Source organism: Epinephelus moara, chromosome 22 (assembly GCF_006386435.1).
Source record: "Epinephelus moara isolate mb chromosome 22, YSFRI_EMoa_1.0, whole genome shotgun sequence".
Lineage (NCBI taxonomy): Eukaryota > Metazoa > Chordata > Actinopteri > Perciformes > Serranidae > Epinephelus > Epinephelus moara.
Genome location: NC_065527.1, coordinates 19,837,373 through 19,859,431, shown reverse-complemented (window position 1 = coordinate 19,859,431; position 22,059 = coordinate 19,837,373). Strand labels below are relative to the sequence as shown.

Here is a 22,059-nt window from a genome sequence, read left to right as displayed (position 1 = left end):
AGCTCAAGTTGGCACGTAAAATTGCGCTTAGTCAATCTTACTCTGATGAGTAAAACATACAGAAGACACAAGCATAATGGGCAGGAAGAAAAATAGAGAGAAGGAGAGATAGACAGACACGAAGAGTAAATGATGAAGTGCACTGTAAATCATGAACTACATACACTTCCTGTTACAGGGAGCGAGACACCGTGAAAAAAAGGTGCAGAGAGAAAGACAGAGACAGACGGATAGATGCAGGGAGCCGCAGAGAGAAGGGTGGAGTTTAATATAAATTATGGGATGTTAGCTCCTCTGGTAATTCTGGTGATAACTCTCTCCGCGCTATCGCTATAGCAACACCGTGCCCATTCTGCTGTTGGCACAGTGATGGGATGGCCATTCGTTCAGGCCACGCTGATTGAGCTGTCAACGCACACACATACGCACCCTTTCACATAGACACACACACACACACTTTGAGACATGCAGATAGGTCATTTCTCACGTGCAACTCATACACACACGCATACACACACCTCATCTCTATGTATCTATCAGTTTATAAATTGCAGTGAGCTGAACACAAGAGAAGGTCAACTGAAGATGCATTGAGAATTAGAGAAACAAGCATCAAGCGGGTTCAGTCAGGGGGAACTCAGGCAGAGATCCAGAAGACAGGGAGACAGGAAAACACAGAGACACAGACAGAGAGACAGACTAGAGAGATATAGGGTTGTCTCTAAGGGATCTTGTACTTGTTCTGACACTCTCTTACAGCACCTCACGGACACACCCCATTACACACACAAAGAAACACAAACACACTGTGGTATGATTTTTTTACTTGCCCCTTGCCTTCATTCTCACCACCAAGTCACAGAGGTGTGTTTGTGTGGGTGCATTTTTATTTTGTGAACTGTGTTTGCATGGTGAGAATGTGTGTTGTTCGGATGCACGTCCCGGGAGTATTTTTTGCCACACATAAACCTGCTGTGACACCGCGAATTGCGTGTGCTTGCAAGCCTATTATTTTGCCTCGTTAAGTGTTTCTTGGATGCACAGCACGTGTCAATGTATGTGTCACCGCATGTGCACATGTGCCTGTTTGTAAAATGTGGCCATATAAACATTCATGCTTTTGGTTTTTTTGTGTGTGTGCGTGTGGGTTTGTGTGTGCCGCTGTTAACTGTACGTGTTCCCGCGGCCTACCGCTGAACAAACTAATTAAGGAACAAACACTGCTTCAAACCAACCAGAAAATTACCTCCCAACTCTAACAGGACGACCCAAGGACAGACAAGCAGGTTCTCTATCACATCCAGTCAGAGCACACAGCCTAATAAAGGCTTGGTTGGTTTATCGAACAACTAGCATGTGTCATTTTCAACACCCCACTGAGTGTAGCTTCAGAGTTAGTGTTGGTGAGTTTGTATGAATTTGTTTTGACACACAGTAGGTTAATATGCTTCTATGGATTCACATAGAGACTTTCACAGGGTTCACACAAGGTGCTTAAAGTGCTTTAGGGAAAAAAATCAAGCACTGAAAAGCCTTGAAAACAGACCCTTGTTTAAATAAAGAACATAAAAGTCCTTGAAATTCGAATGAACCACATAACACTTTTATTTCGACAAAGTTTTTTCATTCTTGCTTAAGTGCTCAGAATCAGAATTTGCTCGGCTTTCTTACATTAAATTCTGACGTGTCACCATCTCACGCCACTCCTCCCCTTTATTCATTGCCTTGATGGTGTATTTCCCAACACCGAAGTTTATTTTTACTTCGCAACTAAAGCAAGCCAGTAAGACTATGTTGGCATGTCTAAACTTAACATGACTTAGATTAACAAGCCAGCCTTTCACTGTGATTTGTTATCCTCTCTCTTCAACCAATGTCATAGCTACGCCGAAAACTTAAAGTAAAACATGAGTACTAGCTAGCGTTGTTTCCTTGCGCTTCTTTCAGGTGGTTCTGTTTTAACTATGATTTTTACTTTCTTCATAATGTTTACTCCATTTTAGGATGAGGTGACAATTCTGATATCAGGTTAGCACTGCACAGCGCTAGCATTACCTCTTGTGCTGTGTGTAGGCGGGTGGACACCGGAGAGGGATCTAAGATATAGTGAATTTCTGTGTTTGCATTAATGCTCTTGCTCTGAAACTTTCTCTGTATTGGAACTTGTTGAAGTGCAAGGAAGTGGTGCATTGTAGAAGCATAAGCACTCATGCCATTCAAATGTTTTGTTGAAGATTATATAGTAATGCCTATAAAGACTGCGGCAAGTAGCCTCTCACTGAAAAGAGAGACATCATTTATTTATGTCTTATAGAAATTTATATTTGAAAATGAATTATTTGCTTTTTGAGAGCTCAAAAAGGAACAAATAGTGCTTGAGAATGTAATTGGTGAACCACAGCTAGCTTAGATGCTCAAGTAGATGAAAGCACGTGTACCTGTTACATCATTCTGTTATATCTAATGTGAGTATGGCCAGCCCCAAGATTTGTTTTGCCAGTGCTAAGTGGGAGCTTCACCATCACACACAACCACACAAACTATAGGGTACACGAGCTGCACAAGCATGCAACCAGGGATTGGATTGACTGGTTGTCTCCTGTTATATATTTTATCATTTAGAAATTCTAAAATGCTTGAGAGGTCTGAGAGGGCTGTGCAGATTTGTGATGTGACTAAAGCACCCCTAGCCCAATTGTAGCACCGTGCCTGAATGTTAGATGTGCGTAGTCCCAAGCTGCATTTTTGTTTTTACGTCTTTTTAAGATGGAATGTAATTCTTACCCAGCTAGTAGTTGGAAGTTGTTGACTTTCAATAGATTTTGAGAGTAAATTGCTGGTGAGTGTCTCTATCAGTCAATACTAGCTAATCCTGTGGTATTTCACAGCCAATAGCTTCCAATTAAGTACTTCTATCGAGGGAGACGTCGCTGACGGTATCAATAACATCTTTCTGACCTTCTGCTTCTCTTTCTGTTCTAGTCCGCACTTGAGAATTCTCCCTTCTCTTCTTTTCCTTGTCTGTCACCACACTCTTGAAATTGTATTAGTGTCACTTATAGTTGTTTTTACTACACCGCTATTTTGATCCACACGTGTTAGATTTTGCTGATAGATGTGTTCTGAGAGTCTGCTGCTAAACATAAACCTAATGGCTTAATTATGCAGGTAATTGTCTCTCTGTTGTGCTGTAACTCAACAGTACACAACTGTTTATGCTTACACCACTGCAAATTCTACAGTTGCCGCTAAAAACAATGACATTATGTTCTTTTATCTCTGTTCACAGTGAAGACATGTGGCAGTAATCTTCAAGGGCCGTCAGGAACCTTCACATCTCCGAACTTCCCAATTCAGTATGAGAGCAACGCTCAGTGTGTGTGGATAATTACTGCTTCAAATCCCAATAAGGTAAATCTCCTTTTGTCTCTCACTCTTTGTCTCTCTGTCCGTCAATTGAACTCTCAAATTCAAATTGTTGTTAACATGTTGCTCTTAATCATTTTGGAACAAAACACAGATTATGCTCATCTGTGATTTATACATGTTTGCCATGCCCACTCAAACACATGCAGGAGTAAATCTAATTCACAAAGTAATATATTCGTATGTAAAATACTGTATGCCTAAACCCTGGTGCTAATTTGTAAAAAAACAACAACTGTCAATTGTATTGTAAAAGTACTAAATTATAAAAATAATATCAATCAACTAACACATGTGGAATGCAATTATTGTTGTATGATTCCATATATTTTTGGTTTTTGCAGGTAGGCCGTGTCCACATAGTGGTTTTTTTTTTTTTTTTTTTTTTCAGAGCACCAGTGTGTTCTTTTAATTGTACCCAGTGAGGAGAGAGTGTATGCGGGAGCCTAGACAAAAGGCAAAGTGCCCGGTGTCTTTTATGTGCCACCACTCCAAGCGCTTCTAGTTAAAAAAAATCCCAGAATCTTTTAGAAAAGTGTCACTGTTGCTTCGTTTCTGTCTTCCCTGAGCTGTATGATGTTAGTAAGAAACTTTTACAACAAAGACAGAAAAGCCCATTTGTGGGAACAGATCAGCTGGGCACTGAATGTTGCTGGTGAGTGTTGTGCTTTTTACCATCTGCCTTATAAGCTTGTTGTTAGCCTCCTCAGCCCTTGGTTAGTGTAGAGTTGTGTTAGCTACCTATCTTAGGTTGATGTCAAGTTATTGTCGTCATAGAAGGAAAACCCACACGAAGCACTTCATCAAAAAAGCACTCGCAGGTGAATGATGGAGTGGAAGTGGAAACAACAGCAGCATTGGCAGAGCAAAAGTAGGGAGTGCTTATCATATATAAAAAAAAAATTAAACAGTAACCTTTTGTCATGTTTGCTAGAACTGTCACTATATTCACACAGCAGTAAATAAGACCGATAATCTGTAAAGAAAATCATATGCCTCTGTCTACTCTACTGCCTTGTAGCACTTCTAATAATATTACTACACTCGAACAAAAATAACCAATCAAAGCCGAGGAGTCTCGAACGCAGCTGTCAATCACTGTTTGCAAACTGTGGTCAAACTGTCAGACGAGGCAGCAGTGATCAACTACGAATCCAGATTGCTGCTGTATGATACCCTGCTGGATGGCGTCAGTTTGAAATGCTGCCAGTAACAATGTAATTTAGGGAGCTGGAAAGTTCCTCTATGGTGGGTGAGAGGAGCGGTAGATGGGTCCAACAACCCAGGACTTTCACCTGTGAGGCCAAGGTTTGCCTCCTGTATAAATATTTTCTAAACCTTAACACGTGCTTTAAGTGCCAAAACCTAACCACATGCTTTGCTGCATGGCTTAAAATAACACACCGTCCCGGAATGTCAACAGCAAACACAGGAGGATACCTAGCATGTAATATGTAAATGTGAATGACACTGACCAAGCAGCAATATGGGGAGCAAGTGGGGATGAGAACAGGTTGGGATTACCTATTTATCTCCTTAAATGTTTTCAGAAACATATTTTAGTGTACTGTTTAGCTGTAAAATGAGAACGTTGGTGCACCGTGGGCAGAGTTTGGTGAGTCACTAAGCTATTTCCAATAAGGCAGCTAGGTCACTAACTTCCTCATTTTACAGTTAAACAGCACATATGCAAATATGTTTCTGAGAACATTTGAGGTGAGAAATAGGCAAGGCAGTAACAGAATCTTGATTCAGATTTCATCAGCACTGGCTAGTTTGACAATTTGACCACAGTTCATGAGCAGCTGTTGACAGGATTGACTGCTTTGTTAGAGGCTCTGATTGGTTGTTTTCGGCGCACCGCGGAATAAAGTGACAGTTTTAGTAAATTTTACAAAAAGTTTTTATCACAATAATATCCAACTGTAGCTTTAAAGTTCACCTTATTGTAAAAAGTGTGTTGGATATACGGTATGCTGCAGTGAGTACCGTTGTTGTCTGCAGTCCTTGCAGCCATTTACAAAGTTAGTTTAGCAGCATTTTTACATAAGTGAAATGTGTTGATGATTATTCATGTAGGAGGCACTGTAAATTATATGCTAGTCAGAGCATATCAGTGTCTAATTCTGTGTGATTGGTTAATCCTACAAAGGTGCAGACGATAGGCTGGAGGTTAGATGGATGGCCGTGATTGGTTGCTTTATGTCCCAGGAGAAATCCAATTGGTATTCAGGAGACACGTCCTTATTCCTCTCAGGGTCACTGTGGTGACCGCTCTGTCGTCAATGGCAACACCTACGTCAGCACCATAGGGACAGACATACACATATGCGCAGACACTCACACGTACACAGATACACTGTAACATACATGTGTACTCAGATGCACACAGTTCGTCTTTTAGCACCCTCACAAATACATGCGCGCACACACACACACGCACACACGTTCGCTCTTTGCTCCTGCTCAAAACCTTTGTCTCTCTCTTACCCCCCTACTCTCACACAGCTCTCCCTGTCACAGCCCAAGGCCTCTGGTTTATGGCCTAGAGCAATACATTCTCTGTTGAAGGCTACACTGTGTATGTGACTGTTTAAGGCTATAATACTAATGCCCTGCTGCACCCTGTGGGGTGTGTGTGTGTGTGTGTGTGTGTCTCTGTGAGTGTGTGTGTGTGTGTGTGTGTGTGTAAGAAGTTGAAAATTAATGTATATGTATGATTATGGATATTGCCAAAGACGCTGAGCTGAATGAGGAACAGATCACCCGAAGCTACATCAAGTCAGTTTTATGGCCCCTTATCTTAACCCCATCATGTGCTGTTATGCCCCTTTTTATTACATGTACATGTCATGCACCATACTGCACCACATATGTCATACACCACACTGAATCATATCCATGTCTTTTATCACACTACATCATATATACAATGTGTCATGCACCAAGTACGACACTACATCAAACTTGAGGTCTTCAAGGGTCTGTAAATTTGCACAGCACCTGACCTGAAGTGGATAAACATGCATTTAGAGCAAACACAGCAGCAGTGCCGTAAGGGCTAAGCCACATACCACATAAATCAAACGGTCCCTGGATCAAGTCTGGCCCGTCATCCCCCTTTCTCTTGTAAGGCCTAAAAACACCAAACCCACCAAACCGACATCAAAGAACTAGTGGCAATGAAGGCCGATTGTTGTGTCGCCTCACGTCTCCTGTGACTCGGCCAGAAAGTTGTGCTTGAACACACCGCAAAGACTAGGGTCAATGGCCAACTAGCACTTGCAATTTGTGTCCGTGTGAGAGGATATATCTCTACATACCAACAGATGGTGGTAGTCTGTATTCGTCATTCAAAAGGGAAAACTGGGAGACTGACAGGATGGATTCAAGATGCTAATTAGCTAGTTAGCACATTAACAACACAACCCGATATTGGAAGAACAAAGGATATTTAGCGTGTGCTAGTAAACCGTTACTGCTGAAGAGCTCAGTGGCTACAAAATAAATCTTGCCTGATATAAAACGTTAGTTTCGACTTCATGCCCTCTTGACTTCAGTTGTTTGTTTGCTTTCTGACCTCGTGCATGTGGCCAAACTGCCAATCAGAGGGATTTCTCTCACCGACTGGCTCAGTCAGGTCCGACGCTGATACAACATGCTGAATCGACCAATAAACAGCTAACAAGGTTCAACTAGTGACAACAATATAGGACACCGCAAAAACTAGAGCAACAAATGCTCACAGACGGCCAGACATTGACCAGTGGCTGACCATTGGTTCGTTGTGTCAGCAGGGGAGAAGCACCAGTTCTAGGCCCCCTGCACTCCCTCTCTGGATTCATGATTTAAAATGTTATTTTATTCTATAAAGTTAGTTTGCATGCTTTCCCTTTTCTGTCTTTCTTTCTTCACTTTACTGAAACCCTGATTTCCCTTCCTTGGGGAAAGACATAAGTAGTAGTATACGTTGGTGCCCCATCTGCATGAGCAGTCACCCATTTGGCTTAGCTGTTTGAAGACGGCTCCGAGTGCAGGGTTCCACTAAACCATTTTGCACTGTTAAGGGGAGATAGGGGCCTCAAAGAGCTCCCACTGTTTCTGTTATACAAAGTTCAACCAGTCAACTGATTTATTTAGCCAGTTTAAATGTAGATATGGCACTAATTACTGAGAAATAAAAAATGGCAAACAAGACCAAACTTTTCATTCCAGGCTTTTCAAGGACCACCCTCCCACTGGAGCCCTGGCTAATCATGTCCACTTTTTCCCCCACTGCAACACTCCTGTGTGTCAGTACCCTTACAATATTTCCTCTCTACCATTCAACTACTAGCAATACGAGGCACAAATTACCTAAAAAGTAATCTTAAACAAAATAAACTCCAGCTGACCTGAAAACAACTGGAAACTGTGGTCACATTCATCAGTTCGACACTCATAGAAATTGTGTAAGACAGAGGAATGGAGGCTTTCAAAGAGCCAGATGAAGTAAGAAAGCACGAGAAAGGGATGAGCATGACAAAGAGTGACAAATCATTTAGTATAACTCCCAATCATTTCCTGTCTTCATTCATTTTTCATCTGTCTTGGCAAGTTGTTTTATTCATGCGGGACACCTGTGAAGACGCACATGAGAGAGCATTCATATTAATCATATCATAAAGAAACTCAAAACCTCAATATGTAAATCTAGAACTCGCTCATGGATTCACATCTTTAGTGCTGTCAGACTTGTCTTACTGCCTTCAGATAAGTGTCATTTCTTTCCAGTGGATTTAAATGAAGATGCTTTAAAGTTGGTGAAGCCAATGGCATTAATCAATCAATTCAAATATATACTTTTCAAAAGGAATACATTTTTAAAGTTTAAATTCTTCAGTGACGTGCATTATGATTTAAAGGAGCATGCCAAGTATTATTATTCCAAGAAGAGCTATTCTTACCAATATCGTATACTTCAGTACACATTCATTAAATGAAAAAGGGGGAATCAAATACCAGGGAGGCTTTTAATATATTGGAAAATAAATCAAATGGCGTTACCATTAATCACAATGTTGACTTCGTAATTATTAATTTCAAGGTTGCAAAATTACATGTTTTGGTTTAGAGACATTTGTCACCTTCAGTTAAAGACTTTGCTCACCGTTAGTGTTGAGGAAAATTTGTAAGTTCCCGATGGTTTAGGAATTCACATTCTGTCATGGCTCAAGTGAGTAGTTGCAACAGGAAATGGGAGATTCAGACACACATCTAATGGAGTCAAAGGTGATTTACTAGTTTAAAAAAAGGCTGATAATGGGCAGGTGGCAGAGGCAAACAAACAGCGGGGAATTGGCAGGTAAACAACAGGTAACAGGCGAGAATAGAGCGGGAGCACTGATGATCCGGCATACTGGCACTAAAAAGCTGTCCTCAATTAGGAGGCTGATGAGGGAATGAGGGGCAGTTTAGTAGGCAGGTGAGGGGTCGGTTGATCTCCTGAGGAGTGAAGGCAACAAGATACATAAACACACACTGGGACTCGGAGGACAGAGAGTCTGAGGCTGAAGAGGGGGAAGCGCCACGACACACTTAGAGTAGAGGAATCGTCCCAACTGAGCCTGCCTCTCCCACTAGCAGAACATTGCTTTTTTATTGCTTGTACACGTCTCTCCCTGTTTCATCCTTTACTCCCTTTCTCTCATTCCCCTTGTCTCATCCTTCTTTTTTTCACTTTTTTTTTTTACACTGCCCTTCCCTCCTCCTCCTCCCTCACTCCCAGAGGCACTGTCCTCAGAATTACCCAGATTCTTCATTAAAGAGCTCGCCTGAAACCATCAAATTACTATGGAGGGAGAGAGAACAAGGAGAGGGAGGAGGGCACTCATATCGCTTTCTCTGTTGCACCCATTCTCACACATATTCTACATTTCTCACTGTCTCCTTCTCACACGCTGGAGGTAAAGAGACACGGGGTTTCTCGAGCAAACCCTTTCTTTTAGGGGTGTAATAGTACACAGAAGTCACACTTAGAGCCCGTCCCAATACCCCCCTTAGCCCTACCCCTTGGCCCTCCCCCTACATTTTTGCGCGTTCCCGCGAGCGGTAGTGGTGTCCCAATTCCTTTTTGCGTGTAGGGGTAGGGGGCATAACGAGGGGTAGTGGGTAAGAAACTAGCCCTTTGGAGCGAGGGATTTCAGATGCTGACTTGCCAGGGGTAGACATCGGCATGGCTACCACTGAGCAAGAGACGGGGAAAAAAGTTCATACATAGCTAACGTTACCGTCATCAGGTTGCTTGTTAGCTAGCTATCTAGCTTGCACTATCTGTCATCTGTCCTGTTCTGCAAAATTGTCGGACTTTTCACATTACGATAACACGCCAGCTAGTATAACTATGCTGCCTCGTGATGTTAGCTGGTTAGCTAGCTAGCAGAAGTCCCCTGTCGTCTGTCGTTCATCAAACGAAGCATGATGAATGCAGCAAACGCGATCGGTAGGATGAATGAGACTCCGTTGAAGATGCCGGTTGGAAATGTAGATGGCTCGCAGCTTCCTGTTTAAAATAGTTACATATGCGTGAACGTAACCGACACGGTGACGTAGTGAGTGGTGTCCCAATTCCTAGGGAAAGATTTCTACCCCTACCCCTCGTTGCTTCATTTTGAGGGCCAAGGGGTAGTGGGCAAGGGCTAGGAGTAGGGCCAAGGGCTAAGGGGTAGTGGACAAGGGAGGGTATTGGGATTGGGCCTTAAGTTCATACCCTGGTTCAGGAGTCAAGGTTTGGAGCGTCAGGGAAAAAAACAAATTCATACAGATATATTTCTTTTCATTTATTTCAGAAAGACAGTAGTTCAATTGTCATAGACAGACTCAATCCTCTTGGGAGGGACTGAGAGCATTTTGCCCACTGCCAACTTTGGTAAACCCTTTTGATCATAAAAATAAGCAACATTTCAAACCCTTCTGTATTACACTGAACAAACACGCCCAAAAAGCAGCAGGTCAAACCTGGCTTGAAAACTGAGAAGCATAATAAAAAGAAAGAAGAAGAATAAAAACTAAAACTTGGGCATTAGTAAGAGTGTTAGAGTTAGTTACCTTTGGCCCAGAGTCCTGCAGCAGGTTGGGTATGCGTTGGGTCACATGCAAAAAAAAAAGTAATTTGTCGATGATAGTTTGTCTTAATTTTAATTCTTGTTTCAGATCTGGGTTTTAAAGAGTGATTGATGAGTGGATGATGCCACTAAATGTGCATCAGCATATTCAATTGACAAACCAAATAAGGAGCAGCAGGCAGGTCTTCCAGCTCTGACGTTTCATTTGCACACGTCATAGTGTGGCTGACTCCCATGTCAATCTGCTTGTTGTGTTAACCTCAACATATTTTGCTAAAAACGTGACTCATGCTCCTGAACTTCCGCAGCACACCCAGCAAACTACATACCATTTACTCTGGGTGCACCGAACTGTCACCCCCTGTTGTGACCGTCTGGCACAAATACACAAAGTGTTACAACCCTACTCTCTTCTCTTCGTCTCTTTCTTTCTCTGTCAGCCCCATTCCCTCAATCCCCCTCTGTCTTCCCACCCCTTTGCTCCCCCTCTCTCTCAGGTTAAGTGTTAATGGGGTTCTATAGCTCTCTGATGTTATTGCTTCATTTAGTTTTGGCAGAATGAGTCTTTAGAGCCAATTCATTCTCTCCTGTTCTCATTTAACCTTGGGGATGGCATGACGAGATGGCCATTACTGTACTTCTCTCTTTTCTCTTCTCTTCTCCTACCTCATCTCAGAAAACAGATCTCACTGTACTATTATCTTTTCTTCATTTCCCCCATCATTTAGTTTCTTCTTTTGTTTATGTCTTCTATGATATCAATGAGTCAAAGCACTTTCTTTCTATCATCTGTTTATGATGCGTAAGATAAGGTGATATTTGTTGCAACTTCATGTCTACTGTATGTGTCAGCTGTTGTTAAGTTGACTGAACACGGCTATATTAGAACATGTAAATGCTCTGTTATATAAATTGACAGCATTAGGTATGAACTGGCTTTGCGTTACTTCATATGCATTTGCATGTACAGTGTAATGCATAAATCATGGATATAAGATGACAACTGCAGGGCTGCCATGTTGCATGTTTAGTTAAATCCACTATGACAGACACCAAAGAATGCAAGGGCGCTCAGTGAGAAGGGGAAGTTACATTGCTGGGTAGGCTTTCTTTGTACTAATTTACAGTAACTGGGTATAGAAATGCCCTCTTGCCGAACAGAAATCAGACACACACTGAAGCCACGAGGCAGAAATCACAAGACAAAAACAAAATTACTGTACCAGCTTCTTTTTTCTTGTTGTAAGTCATTAAAATTGCGCGCTTCTGCATCTTGTTGGCATGACAAACAGCACTTTTCAGGACTCAGGTTAAGATGTGTTTAACATTAAGCAAAAGAGCCCTGTGATTCACAGGCATTTTTCAGTGCAGTAGTTGCATAGCAACAGTAAAAGGCATACATTGCCTTTGCCACAGGTTCCTGTTCCAAGTTGGTATCTCAAAAACGGGCACCTGGTGGATTCAGCTCAGCGAAACAGAAGTAAGGGAAAAAAACACTAAGTTCCACTGGGCCTCAGTCATCAGTCTTCATCAGCTTAAGCCCAGGTCTTCTTCCAATGATGCAATTTATACCATCCAGGCAAGAGCATGTACAAGGGGAGCGGGTGGCAGAGGGTTTACTGTAATACTGTCACAGACAATCTATTATTCCCCGGCCCTGTCTGTGCCCTCTTTGCATCACTGCCTCGGCTCGCCAGGTGTTTAAGATATTCCTGCAGTAACTGTATCTTCAAGGTATCCCTAGATCTTATTATGGTATGGGTAGGGAGGAGCCTCCCCCACCTCATTGTCTCCACGACAACCAAAGGAAGTGCTTTATCAAGCAGAAATCCAATTCTGTCGCCTCATTGGCTAGAAGCCATAGATGGATGGAAAGAAGGAATGCAGCAGCCAATTAGAAAGAGAGAGACAGAGAGGGTGACAGCAAGAGAGGGGGAAAATAGAGAGAGGATGGAGGGAGAGAGGGAGAAAGATGGATGTTTCTATGAACACCAACCTATTAGAGGAGAGGGAAAATATGTAGTGCTCAGTTTCATCTATCGCACACTCACATACACAAGACTGAGAGAGATACAGAACGCACACATAAACACTAACCCACACACTGTCAGTAATGAGGTTCCTATCTTAGTTGACTTCAGTGCAGCGTTCACATTCTTAGACACACAAACACACACACACATACACAACTAGACACATGAGCAGAGTGTAATGTAGTTATATCCCAGCTGTGTTTAATGCTGTGTGAACAGTGCTGATGTGGCATTAGGGTGTTCTGTAAAGGACGGATACAAGGAGATAGATGGGCCAGTTTCTGTCATCGGAACACACAGGCCTGCTCTGTCTTCATACACTGTATGGACAAACAGGTCTGCTCTCTTTCCTGCCATAGCAACAAAGACGGCTGGATGGTTTCCATTACATATCCAACTAACTAAGCCACCAATAGCCATTGTTTCTGGGAGTTTCCATCATATGTTACTTGCTGTGATTAGATCATTTTCATACCGGTTAATAAACTCGTTTAAACCGGGTGTTTTACAAGAAAGTATATTTCTTGATGACCCTCAATATCTGTAAAGCTCTTACATTGATCTTCATTGTTAGATCCTTCCCTTACATCAAACAGAAAAGTTTTTGTGGCTGTGGCAGCATTCCTTTTTCTTTTTAATGAACTTGCTACAGTTTTTTTTTCTTTTGGGCATTGGCTCAGACTTGGCAGTGGCTCCTTCCTTTTCTCCATCTCCCTCTTCTTTTACAGGGTGCAATCACTGCCAGAGGACTTACCTTGCACGGCAGTTGGATTCCCAAAATATCACAAGATCACAAGCGAGAATCTAACTAGTCAGGTTTCAAGTAATGTCTTTGTGTGCGAACCACTGGGGGTTGAACCAATCACGTATTGTGAGGAGGGACTGGCACTGGAAAGGCCAGTGCCTGCCCTCTTCTCAGATGTTTTCTTTATAACAGACCCTCTGGCACATCAGGGTACCTGAGGATGATCACTTCTTCTTCTGTCATCATTCCTCAACATTCGGGTCGTAGTCACCCGTGTTGCACATGCCCATCATTGTTGCCTTACACATAAGGTCCCAGCTTGCTTCGAGCAGAGCTCTGTGCTGCTAAAGCATGCAGTTGTAATTGTAGTCGTCCAACTATATATTAGTAAGCTTAGTATTTTACAAATTTGAGTATTTAATGAACATGGGCACTGATGCAGGAAAATTAAGTAAATGGGTTTTATTTCTATAAGATTAATGCAAAACAGTGGTGGGGGCAATGCCATGAATGCGATTTGTGTGTATCTGGTGTATGCCCGAACACTGTCTAACACTGGTAATGCCAACTATGGTGGCAAGCCTACCCCTTTCATTTTACTTATTCAGCAGATTTTTTTGGATTTGTTATGCCTTCATTGCCATCACCCTGTTTCAAGGCTCTTTTTTTTTATCATATTACTGGCCAACTGTTTATTTTTCACCTCTCTGGCCAAAAAAACAGCATTGAATTACTCCCAACTACATGTTCAGAATATATTCCAAGTAACGACATTCAGCATCTAGAAAAGGCAAAGTTTCTCTTTTCAGACACACAGATGAATGGCAGCTGTAGTAGTACAGCATCTACTGACTGCTGAGACTTAATGTGAACCATTATTTCCCACCAGCAAAGTGCTGTTTACTGAAATTCAAGAAATGCAGGGCTGTTTGTTGTTTTACGGCATGAAAAACATACAAATACATATATTTTCTATTCAAATTATTATCTTAATTAGCCCAAAAGGCTAAAATCAATATGAAATCCAACCTTTACATTACTTTTAACATGTATACTGAATACATAACTACTCTATTGAGTTCAATTGAAACAAGAATGTGCAACATTAAAAGAATGCAACATGGTCTATTTATTGTAATCTTTCTAGCGATTAACCCTTTAAATGCAGAATCTGCTCTCACCTTTGGATAAAATATGTAAAGATATTCTCTACATAGACTGGTGCACCTTATTTATGGCCAGGCTTGCTGTTGTATTGAAAGCCTGCTTTGGGTTTATGGGAATATTGTGATAAGTGTGAAAATGGTGACTATGTAATCACAGAAATAGACACATTAATCTCCACAAAACTGCACCTGTCTGTGTAAGTGAGTGTGTTTCTGTGTGCGTGTGTGTGTTTGTGACAATGTGTGTTTGACTGCCAGTGTGTTTGAGTCGTCAGTGTGTCGTCAGTGTGTGTGTGTGTGTGTGTGTGTGTGTGTGCTTGCCAGAGCGAGTTTTGCAGGTTTGTAGGTGATGCTTTAATCCAATCTGCCTTACATGCCGATAAGACTGAGTCAGCATTGTGAGCAATGGGCAGATCACTGCTTCATCTTTGTATTAGGTGATGGTGGTGTTGGTGCTCTCCAGCTTGCATGATTTTATATGGGCATGGCTGCATTTATTGTTGTATCTCATGTAGGGGTTTAATGGTACACTGGAGCCACGGTTCAGTGTCTGTTTTGTATGGTGGAAAAAACCCAAATGCGTAGGCATACGTTTCTTTTGATTTATTTTGAACAGACGGTAGTCCAAGTGTCAAAGAAAGACACACTCCTGTCCTCTTTTTTCAATATAAAAACAAGGAATATGTTTTGTATTGTGTAATATTATTCTCTATTCTTGTCTAACACTGTGCAAACATCCAAAAGACATTTTCCCAAAAGGCAACAGGTCACAACAGGCTATAAAACTGAAAATCATCTGTTATGCTATGAAATTGTAAATAAATAAATAAATAAATAGAATAATTAAAAAGTAAACTTGTGAGTTAGGAGAGTGTTAACAATTAGTTCCACCTTGGCTATATGCCAATTACTTATTGTTTTATCCCATTCTGCTTGTTTTTCCTTATCCCAGTGATCAGCACATCTGGGTGTTGCCGTAGAATGTGCTTTAGCATGTTTGATATGTTTCCATGTATCCTATAACAACAGAGCAATGCCGGCACACCGTCCTCTTTCTATACATTTCTCTCTAACCCTTAGTTGTATCTGACCGGAATCTTGCAGGCGAATCTTCCAGCTCCGTTTTTTCATTTGTGCTCATCATAGTGTGACTGACCCAGTCAGCTTGTTGTGCTAATCTTGGCACCCGTTGCTAACGATGTACAGCTCAAAGTTTCCAGGAGGAACCTGCACCAGTGAAATTTGTTCCACAGTACTTGAATCAATCTACATATTGGTATCCTGCGTGCAGCTGTGTGCACTGAACTGTAAAGACAGTTTTGGCACAAATTCTTGAACTGTAGGCTGACTCATAGGATGTGAACTGTGTGTATAAGTCTGCCATTGGCTGCCTATTTCAGGCAGAATCCTCTTCCTCTTCCATGATCTCTTCACACCATTTTGCAAGGGCACCATCGCTGCATCCTTGGCTTAGTGTCGACTGAGACAGTTGTGATTGATTTAAAGAATTACAAACAACCCAGAGTGTTTTGTTTTTTTTCCCCATTGTGTTGAATCATGATGGGTTCAGCCAGAACTTTCACAGACGCTGGCACAACACTAAAACAAAGTGGGCTGATAGGTCTAGCTATGCGAGACTACACAAACCTTTACAGCCCTAATCTCATACAAAAAGTCTGCTTCTGCTTCCACAAACAAAATCAAGAATTGACTGAGCTTCTTGGTGTGAAAAAAATAAAAATTAACCCCATGAACAAAAGCAAATCAGGCAACACTGCCAACAGATAAGCAGCTAAACAGCAGGTGATTGGAAAGGCATGGCTGCAGCTTTGTGTACTCAGTTTTCATTTGTTCCTTCTTTCTTCATAAATTCAATGGTCATAGTGAGGATAAGCTGTTTGTACTTCAACACGTGGTATCATGTCCCCAGCTGTCCAGACTGCAGACAGTAAAGAGAGAGAAAAAAACTATATTTATCATGCCTGACTCAAACAGAATGTTTAAATACAGATTACAAAAACCGATGCCCAGAAATAAGAAGATATTGATGTGCATGTAAATTTGCTAACCGTTAACACGCCAGCATAGAGGAGACTCAGACCTGTGTGATGTTTTGATGTTTTTGAAGTCGACCAGCAGAATATTGAATCTGGAAATCTGGAAATTCCTCACAAGGAAAGAGGAATAGGAGGACGGATCGGCAGAGTGAGGTTTCAGTCTCCCCCTGAGGGTCAAGTCAGAATTCTAGTTTGAAATATTCTAACACTGCACATTGCTAGCATCAAAGATGTGCTCATTACTACCACCCCATTCCTCTTTGTTGTCTCCTCCTCTTCCTCCCATCTTCTTCTTTCTCTCTATCTACCCTCCCCCTTTCTGTCCGTCTCTTCCTTTCTCTCTCTTCTTCCTCAACACCCTCTCCTTTTCTCTCTTCTCCTCTGCCAAATGTGTTTCTCTCTGGTCTTAGATGAAACAGAAAGTGTTGGTTTAATAATTCCCGATCAGAGTTTTGAGCTGTGAGCTGATTCACCCAGCTTTGAGTGCAGCGCGGGAGGTGTTTCTCATCTCTTCCTACTTCCTTTTGTAACACTGGATGAAATTATACCACACTGTGTGATGCATTAATGAATTCCAATGATTCACCTTTGGTCAAGTAGTGAGAAAGGAAATGTGTCTTTGATATGGTCATAGGTGAAAGTCTAAATATAAAGAACAGCTGTGGAGCATATGCTTGTTATGATTGGGGTCAGTGGAGGGCAATGTAGTTTTATATATACATTTTTAACATTATTCTCATACTTTCTAATTTATAGGTATTTTTTATTGCTTTCTTTAACTTGGCCTGATTTATTTGATGTATCAAAAATACGTGTAAATATAAAAGGTCATACACTGCAACAAGGATAGCCAGAGTTAAAAAAATAACTGTGGTCCCCTTTCCAGCAAGACAATGATAGCAATACATCTCATAGATGACTAAGGCACCCTGTACAATTACATAGGCTTACATCATAAAAAGTACATCCTTCCATTTACAGCTGCATAGCAAGGCAAAAAATTAAATAATCAAATAAAAGTGTATATCTCTTAATCCATACAAATACAAAACATTGACTCACTTACTGTACATATATGCATAGACTACTTAAAAACATTTCTATCTATGACATCCATAGATGTAGAGGCAGAAGAGCTAGATCAGAAGTGGGAGCTGAGCCAGAAGGCAAAGCTTTCGTTTTACTGGTTTATTTACGTCCCAGCCCCCACCTATGGTCATTAGCTCTGGGTAGCGACCAAAAGAATGAGATCACGGATGCAAGCGGCCGAAATGAGTTTCCTCCGTGAGATGGTTGGGCTCAGCCTTAGAGATAGGGTAAGGAGCTTGGATCTCCAAAGGGAGCTCGGAGTAGAGCCGCTGCTCCTTTGCATCAAGAGGGGTCAGTTGAGGTGGTTCGGGCATCTGATCAGGATGCCTCCTGGGCGCCTTCTGTTGGAGTTTTTTTGGGCATGTCCCACTGGTAGGAGGATTACACATCTCATCTGGCCTGGGAATGCCTTGGAGTCCCACAAGAAGGAGCTGGAAAGCGTTGCTGGGAAGAGGGATGCCTGGGGTGCTTTGCTTGGCCTGGTGTCCCTGTGACCCAGCCCCGGATAAGCAGATGAAAATGGATGGATGGATGGATGGATGGATGGATGGACATCCATAGATATATACTTACTAATAAATACATACATCTAGTGCGAATCTTTTCAAGCAGTGCTGCACAATCAACAAAGCAGCCTCCCTCATCTTGGAGTGAGACCACCTAATACAGTGCACCCAACAAAGTGACCTACAATGCGTATCATAAAGGATGCATGGAAGTATGAGGGCAGTGACATTTGAAATGTTTAAAACTTTAATTGAAACTCTATTTTCGCACCTAAAGGAAGTATAAATGAGCCCTAAGTTTAAGCTGCCTCACACTATTTTCTACCATCAACTATTTTAATTCACAAAAAATAGGAAGGGTCAATGTGAGACATAAGGCTAAGGCTAAGGTACTTTTTTGGGCTATTTGAAGTTTAGTTTTAATACCCTTGGGGGTGCCATTGTACCATGTAGCACAGGGGTAATCAAAGTAAGGCTGTACACGCCAGAAATTTAAATAATCTGCTTCACCTTGGACATAACTCTTTATTCTACAGCCTCACCACTCAGGGATTCATTAAACTCACAGCCAAAGTAATTAACACACGTTTTGGCAATAATATGCATGTCTCCCACTGTGATACTGAACTCTGAGGCCCTACTCAACCTTATTTCTGAACCAAATAATATAGATTCAGTTTTTTCCAAGGAGTAAAGACGATTTGTTTTCAGACAGCCAGCTGATGTTTTCGGATCAATCATTTAACTGGTTCTCAACAATGTTTTTGTCCTTGTGGGAAACTAAAAAAATAAAGTTGTCCATATAAATAGATATCATTCACAAACAGATGTCACATCATTGCTGTATAGCAGAGAGAGCAAAGGACCTAGTACACTTCCCTGTGGCACACCATATTTGATTTCTCAAGCCTCAGATAGATTGCTGTTGATATCAACTCTTTGCCACCTCTCAGTCAAATATGACTTGAATCCACTCACAAGCCGTGTCATTGAAACCCAACGTCTAGTGAGCAGAATCTAATTGTCAACATTGTCAAAAGCCTTTCTAGTGGTCTAAAAGCCCATGCCACAGATTTTCCTAAATCAATGTCTTTCCCTTTGTAATCTTATAGAAATAATAAACATGTATCCGTTGAGGGAGGCTCTGTAAAACTGTATTGCATTTTATACAGCAAATCAGTCTTGCAACTAAAGCTGTTAATTTGCTCATGTATTATTTTCTCTAAGACTTTTGATATGGCTCCCAGAGTGGAAACCGGCTGATAATTTTCCTCTTCCAGTTTGTTCCCTTTCTAAAACAAAGGAATGACCCTGGCAAGTTTAAGATGTTTAGGGACACTGCCAGACTCACTGAAGGGATTAAAAACATGAGTGAGATATGGTGCAATATGTTCCGCAGCATCTTTCAGAAATCTGGCAGGCATTTTATCCAGACTGTAGCTGTAAAGCACCTAAGATCTTCCCATAGCTGTAACACTTTGTCTTGAGGAACCTTAGTAAGTCCAAATACATGTGCCACTGCTCCCATTTGTGAAAAGTATTAAATCATACAATTTCCATTTTACATTCCTTGATTGCCTGGCAGCCTGTCTACTGGTTGTTTGGATACAAATGTGAAGAAAATATTGCACTTACTTTCAATCTTGGTCCATTCAGAGGAAAGCTTATCATTAATGTTGAGACAATTATTATTTGCCTAACTGTTGAGCCTGCTGCTGCACCCAATTAGTTTCAGAGACTTGCCTCGCTCTGATCTTATTTTGCACCATATTTCTCAGTTTCTTGTAATTATTAAGGTCAGCCTGATCTTTGGACTTCCCTTCAACTAAAAAGGCTTTGTTTCTCTTGTTAATAGCATCTAAAATACCACCATTCATCCATGGCTCGGATCTCTGTTTCACTAAAAATATTTTGAATGTAGTAACCTTGTCCAACAAATAACAAACAGTTTAAGTGCTTTCATGCTTTATCCACATCAGAACAATGCACTGGAGACCAGTCTAGTGAATTCAAGCGCTCAACAAAATCATCTCAACTGCAGTTCTTAACTGATCTAATTTTGATTGCACTGTGGTCCTTAAATGCGACCTTCAGCTTTTCCTTGTACAATAAATCCATGAGCGGTCACTCGTGGTTCTCTTAGTTCATTTTGAATGTCAGTATTACTGTAAATCTATACTCCATGTTATCAGTGTATCTGCCCCAGCCTATAGCAAGCATACTTCAGAGTTTCTGACAAGGAAATTGGAGTGTGAGGGCAACTGGCAAATAGAGTCTAAATATTTTTTACTAAAGTAAAAAAAAATTGAGGACGAAAAAGCTGTTACGTCAGGGAAATAAAGTTGGTGTTTTAACAAAAAGTTGAAATGCTTCGGCAATTAACTTCAAAATTTTCAAGGCACACATTGTAATATTGTAAGAACAATTATGTGTTATGACAGTATGACATGAAGTTATAATTTTACAAGATATTTTGTTTACAACAGTGGCACCCTGTTGTTATCATAGCACAGTTCTACATCCCCTAAACCGATGGTTCTTAGAAAGGGTTCATTTCTCATACACTATTGGGTTCTGATGTCTCTAATGTGTTGTGTTCTTCCTCTTCTCTCTCCTCTTCTTCTTCCTTTTATTTTACTGAATTCAAAATACGGAATTCAAATCAGTCCCATACTGACTTTGACTGTGTTGGAACTGACATGGATATATCTATATTTTTGTATTTGTGAACATTAGGTAATCCAGATCAACTTTGAAGAGTTTGACCTGGAGATAGCCTATGATACTCTGACTATAGGAGATGGAGGAGAGGTTGGAGATCCTACAACCATACTACAGGTGTAAGTATAATACTATCCTTTTCTATCCTCCCATTTATGTACTGTGAAGTACAAGGTTTTTTTTTTTCAAGCATCGCAGGATAGAGTGTGTCAAATAAAGGCACACTTTGAGGCCCTCAGAGAACAACTTTAGAAATATAAAAACTTGATTTTGTTACATTATTCCTTTGTGAATCATAGGTGGGAAATCCTGCACCTTATCGTATCTTCACCAATGTCTCCATAAATAGTACAGCAGCTGCTTGTAAAACTTGTGAGAACAAGTTTTCAGAGGCAAATAAGTATCACTGATATGTTTCGCGTAAAATTCTTAGATTATGTTTTTCTTTATTAAAAAAAGCCTCACAAAGCCCTTCAAATTAAAAAAGAAACAAGATCACACTGACAGTTTCTTTCTCTCTTGAAAATCATGCATATGAAGTTTAGTTGTAGTCTTGGAGCCACAATGATGAGATGCATACAGAGCGGTCTGCTGTCTGGGCGGGCAGATTATGTCTACAAAACAGCTTTACCAAAGTAATGTTGTGAGATAAACTCCTTAAAGATGAATGTAATATCCCTCAGAAAATGTGCCATCTTAACTGCATTTTTTATTTTTATTTTAGTGATTTTATAAAACAGATTGTGCAACACACAATGTCTTTCAATAATGACCAGCTGCTGTCATGAACAGCAGCGCTGTTGTCAGTCTATCAAACACTTTACAACACACATAACATGTTCCACATAAAGTCCAAACAATCAGAGAAAAAAAAACTTCCACCAAATTTCCGTCTTGTACTTTTTCCATTTTCATTCTGGTTCTCGATATAAGCCATCAGCTGCCAGCCACCTTGAAATCCTCCATCTTCTTTGTTGCAATTAGTCAGATCGTAAAACAGCAGTCTGCATTATGTGCGCTCCACTTAAAAAGATGAACTGTTCCTGAGTTTTGAAAATGTTCTGCAGTGCCCAAAAGGATAACAGATGCAGAGCCTTCACAAAGTGGATGATTTCAATTCACTTTGGAGTCAGTCACTGTTAACTTTCATGCCTAAAAGGCGCTGGCAGCCTGGGAAAAAAAAGGAAAAAAGCACTAGATAGTATGAATGTAC

At 41.0% G+C, this 22,059-nt stretch overlaps 1 protein-coding gene across 1 annotated transcript in view; it reads left to right on the top strand.

Moving 5' to 3' along the window:
• csmd3b (CUB and Sushi multiple domains 3b) overlaps positions 1 to 22,059 on the top strand; it is a 478,068-nt gene that overhangs the window by 316,489 nt on the left and 139,520 nt on the right. Inside the window, exons 10-11 of the mRNA XM_050035068.1 lie at positions 3,290 to 3,411; positions 20,862 to 20,965. Coding sequence (XP_049891025.1) covers positions 3,290 to 3,411; positions 20,862 to 20,965 — 226 coding nt within the window. The remainder of the gene's footprint in view (positions 1 to 3,289; positions 3,412 to 20,861; positions 20,966 to 22,059) is intronic.